The sequence below is a fragment of the Egretta garzetta genome, unplaced genomic scaffold (assembly GCF_000687185.1).
Source record: "Egretta garzetta isolate BGI_Z169 unplaced genomic scaffold, ASM68718v1 scaffold100, whole genome shotgun sequence".
NCBI lineage: Eukaryota > Metazoa > Chordata > Aves > Pelecaniformes > Ardeidae > Egretta > Egretta garzetta.
The window spans coordinates 1,581,411-1,586,118 of NW_009258265.1; the positions used below are offsets into that span (position 1 = coordinate 1,581,411).

At 55.8% G+C, this 4,708-nt stretch overlaps 1 protein-coding gene across 1 annotated transcript in view; it reads right to left on the bottom strand.

The window, feature by feature from the left end:
* LOC118453321 overlaps positions 1 to 4,702 on the bottom strand; it is a 7,124-nt gene extending 2,422 nt beyond the window's left edge. Inside the window, exons 1-2 of the mRNA XM_035903731.1 lie at positions 837 to 4,702; positions 327 to 535 (exon numbers count right to left, since the gene is read on the bottom strand). Of these exons, the coding sequence (XP_035759624.1) occupies positions 327 to 535; positions 837 to 3,905 (3,278 nt within the window). The 5' untranslated portion in view covers positions 3,906 to 4,702. The remainder of the gene's footprint in view (positions 1 to 326; positions 536 to 836) is intronic.
* Between the last annotated feature and the right edge of the window lie 6 nt (positions 4,703 to 4,708).

Genomic DNA, 4,708 nt, shown 5'->3' on the forward strand with positions numbered 1-4,708 from the left:
GGCACAGCTTGCACCCAGAGCTGGCTGCAGAGCATTGTCATGGGAAAAGCCAGGAAAGCTGTGAACGAACAGGGCCCAGAATTCCTGTTCATGGGGAACTTCCTGGTGTGGGATGGGTAAGGGCTTTAGCTTTAGCTGGAGGGTGCCAGGGCTGGTCTGCCACACCATGGCTGCCCTGCAAGCTGAAGCAAAGGGAGGCACCAACTCTGCCCTTGTGGGAGAGTGGAAAAGCCACCCATTTGTTGAGCTGGAGCCCATGGTTCTTCTCCTCCCATTGCTAAAAAAAACCCCTCTCACCTGGAAGCTTGGGATGAGCTGGGCCATACCTGGCTTTGCCTCCATCCCAGGAGGTTTTGTGTGGGATAAGGCCCCATGTCACTCTTGCCTCTCCATTGCAGGACTTGATCTGGAATGTCAGCCCATGTTCAAATGCTTTCTTCAGCAGCATTGCTGTCTTCTGCCCTTCCCTGTTGTCAGGCAGGAAGGCACAGAAATTCCCCCCTTTGTAAGGCTGTCCTGGGCGGGGGTCACCAACCTTGGAACAGGAAGAAAGCATTTTAAACAACCACCCGAGTGCTGTGCCTCAGAGCTAGCTTCTGAGATTCTGTCCAGCTTAAAAATACACCAACTGCACTAAAACCAGAGGTCACACGCTCTTCAAAAGCAGCAAGCTGCTCCCAAACCTAGTGTGGAGCTTTTTGCCTTCCATGGGACAATACCTCTGCTGCTTTGCATGTGGGGCATGGAGCGGTAGCTGCCCCCAGTCCCCCCCCCAGCCACCCTGACAGAACTCGTTGCATGTCCTGCATGGGGAAGCCCCCGTGGTGGGTACCTACCCCTTGCACGCCATCAGGGATGTTGTAGGCAACCTGGAGTGTTGGGTCTCGATAGTAGCCAGGCAGATTCTGAGACAGAGAGGAGATCTTGAATGTCCCTGAGATCTTGCGGCTGGGGGCAACCGAGGAGGAGCTGCAGCAAGCTGGCTGCATACTGTCCGCTGCAAAACATGCCCTGCACAAGGCATGACCACAAGGGGCCTGGCAGGTCACACCTGAGCCTTGGCAAGCATCACACTGGCCCAGAGGGGTCTTGCTGCTTTCCTGTCCAAGGCTGGGGCCTCTTGTCTGCTGTGATGAGAGGTCAGGCTCCTCCTGCACATTGCTCCGACCCACTGGGAGCAGGGCTCGTTCCTGGCCCCTGGGCTCTGCTGCAGGTGACTGTTCTGCTGCAGCCTGAGGTGGCTCAGCAGCCATAGCCCCATACAGCCAGGTGGGCAGGGAGTGAGGAGCACCGTCTGCTGCAGGAACCGGTGACCGCAGCTGTCCCATTGCTTCATGGTGGCCTCCTCTGCTCTTGTCTCTTGCAAACTGGAATCTGTCTGGCAAAACCTGCTTTAGCCGCGCAATGTCAGGCTCCCCCACAGACAGTTTTGTCTTTGGCTGCTCCGGGGACTCCCTCAGACCAGCAGGACTTGGCTTATCCACTACACTAGGGCTGAAAAGGCTGCTTCCTCCTTGCACAGCCCCAGAATCAACATGGCCATTGGCCTCCTCCTGCCCCAGCGCCTGCTGGAATCTCCAAGGACTGGGGGATCTCTTTTCCTCAGCCTCTGGCAGCTGGCAAGCCCCAAGCACAACTGTGTGTTCTGCTTTATTGCTAATACTCAGGTGCTGCAGGCCCATCTGTAGGGACTCCAGGCTGACAGGAAGGGCTGCATCCAGCACCGTGTCCTGGCTTCTGCTCGGCTGGATGACACTGGAGTGCCCTGTACTCTCTGGTCCTGAAGACAAGGATGAAGACTTCAGGGCACGGAGCCTCCTGGAAGAAAACACGTGGAAGGCCTCGGTCACGCCTGACAGCATCTCCTTGGGGCAGGCAAGGTATAGCTTGTACTTGTCTTTGCTGAGTCCAACCTGGAGGGCATTTCCTCGCAAGAGGCTGCACAGTTCACTCAGGGCGCTGTCATCCGGACCATCTACAGCAAGCTCCGAGTAGCTCATACTCTGACACACAAGGTCTGGACACTTCTGCACAAGAGCTTCCACCTTCCATTTAGCCTGGAAGAGCTTGCTCCTGTCCACCGCCTGTAGCGTCAGCACCGTGCAGTCCCCAGTACGATGCTCTGAGATCTGCACGCCTCCATCCCTGCACAGTTCATCAATAACCGAGCGGCAAACGTCTTTCAGGTAAGACCACTGCAGAGAGTCCAGGCTCATTTCTGCACTCACCCTACCGCCTCCGCTGCCTGCCCTGCCAGCGTCTTGGGGCTTATCGCTCTCCTTGGACCTCGGCAGGGAGAAGCTGCTGGAACGTCGCAGCAGAGGCCTGGATTCAGAGGGTTTAGAGTCTAAAGCAGAAGAGATCCTTGTCACGTCAAAGGTACCTGACGTGCTAGTGAGTGGGTGGTGCTTGACGGAGCCTGAGTCCTTCGAGTCCCCAGGATGCTGCAAAGTGCTGTTTTCTTTGCCCCCAAAAGGAGACAGAGCCTTGTGTCTCATAAGCCTGGCACCTCCTTTTGCATGGTCCCATTCTTTGGGGTCCTTCTGCTGAGAATCTGCTGCTGACCCCAAACCCATATCTTTTGTAGAGCCATGAGGTTGGTACTGCTGGGTCAGTGCTGTTGGGTCACTTGGACCCAGAGCATCTACCTCTGGTAAGTGCTGTCCGGAAAGCTGTGCCTGTCCCAGCGGAGAAGAGTCCTGATTCAGCAAGAGGCCCCGGCTGGCCTGAGACCTGTCAACTTTCAGACTGCTGAAGTTGGGAGCGAGCTTGAGCTCACTTTTTGACTCCAGCCTGCCTGGGCTCAGCCTTGAGGCTGAGGCATCCACAGGAGCTTTGGGCTTGTGCAGTGCAGTCTCTGTGGCGTGGGAGGTTGCTGGGTGTGAGGGCAGGGAGCTGCTGACTGTGCCAGCCGTGCGTGCAGCACCTCTTTTGGCGCTGAAATCCTGAAGGAACTGCTTGGCCTGGGAGACGTCAACAAGGTTTCCAATAAGATAAAGCTGCTTCTCATCCTCGTGGCAGAGCAACTGGGGATACAGTTCCTGCAGCTCATGTGTCAGAGCCCGGAGTGCTTGGCTGTCCATATCCAGGCCTCCCTTGGTGATCTTCTCCTTGCGCAAGCTCACCTCCAGCTGCTGGTAAAGCTGCTGCAGGGCCAGACGGGCCTGCCGCAAGGCGTCCATATCCCCAGACACACCTGCAGATGGTTGGAGGTACAGTATGGCGATGCCATCGCTGCTAACGTCCACCACATCCACACGATGCTGGCGTAGCACACCTTGGTACTCGGCAGCACAGAACCTCTGCATGTACAAGTAAATGTCTGAGTCCATCACTAGGTAAAAGTCCTCCAGCTGTTCCACAGCTTCCCCATCCACTGGGCCCCGAGGTGATGGGACTTTAGCTGCCTTTTCACACACCTGGTCCCAATTCGGCACTTTTGCCCTCTCTTGTGCTGTCTCAGTGGCGTCAGGCACTTGCTGGTGATCACGCATTCTGGTCTCTTTGGCCACATGGCTGGAACCTGGCTGGAGGATCTCTCCAACAGGTTGGCTCTTGAGGTTCAGGCTGGCCAGCAGGTCTCTGCTGAAGGCCTGCAGCTCAGTGAATGGTCCCTTGACTACGCAGTGTGCGTTCTTGGCATCAAAGTTGAACTGCACGTTGCTGTAGTCTTTATGCAAGTTCCTCAGGAGGGTTTTGCCAGCAGGAAGCTTGCCATAGTCAACGATCACGCAGGCACGTATGAAGATCTGCAAGTAGATAGCAAGGGAGTGAGAAAGCAAGGACAAAAAATACACCCCCCCCCCAAGGCACAGGGGGAGGCAAATGCACCTGACACTTGCCACAGCCCCTGCATTACTATGACAGAAGAGGCAACACGACCTGCCACCCCTCTCTCTCAGCATCCTGCTTTCAAATGAGATGGGACCATAACACAAGCAAGGCTGAAAGACCCAGCCAGCCCAAGCGACTCTCAGACCTTGTACCCATAGTCGAAAGCTTTCTGCAAACAAGGAACGTGAGGGGCAAATCACACAGAGACGCGGCCCCACTTCTACATGCTGGGAGCTCTGCAAACAGCCCAAACCCAGGAAATCCACTATCCCTTCTGCATCTGAAATGCAGGTGCCCCACTGCTCTCCCAGAGTTTCAGCTGCAGACCTTCAAGCAGTCTGGCACCACAGGCTTGCAGAAAGGTCTGCAATGCCAGGCTAACGCCCCACGCCCTTGTTTTCAGTGCTCAGACATGAAAACACGAGACGTGGCTACTGCCATACTCTCTTGAAACTGGAGGAAGAGGCAAGAACTCTCCAGTGCCTCCCAGCCATCAGCATGTCTGTCTCCGAAGCTCTCCTGAGAAGGAGAGAGGCAAAAGACGCTGCGCGTGTCCAGCTAATGACACGGTGTCCAGCTGATGACACGGCAGAGGCATTAACAGGATCCCCCGTGTCTCACCAGATGGGCTGGGGAAGCGTGCCCCTTCCCTCCAGTCTGACTACTCTTCCTCGCTTTGACAGGCACAAATGCCAAACAACCGAGTGCACAGCCTGCCTGCGTTATTAGCACAAGAAAAAAAATCATTCCTCATTTGAATATGAATAACAATGGATTTGCTTTAAGTCTAATTAAGATTAAAGGAGGTCGCCCTTCCCGAGGGTGACTGCCAGGCACGGCGCGGGTCTGGGAGCCAGCTGGGGCTGTGGCGGCC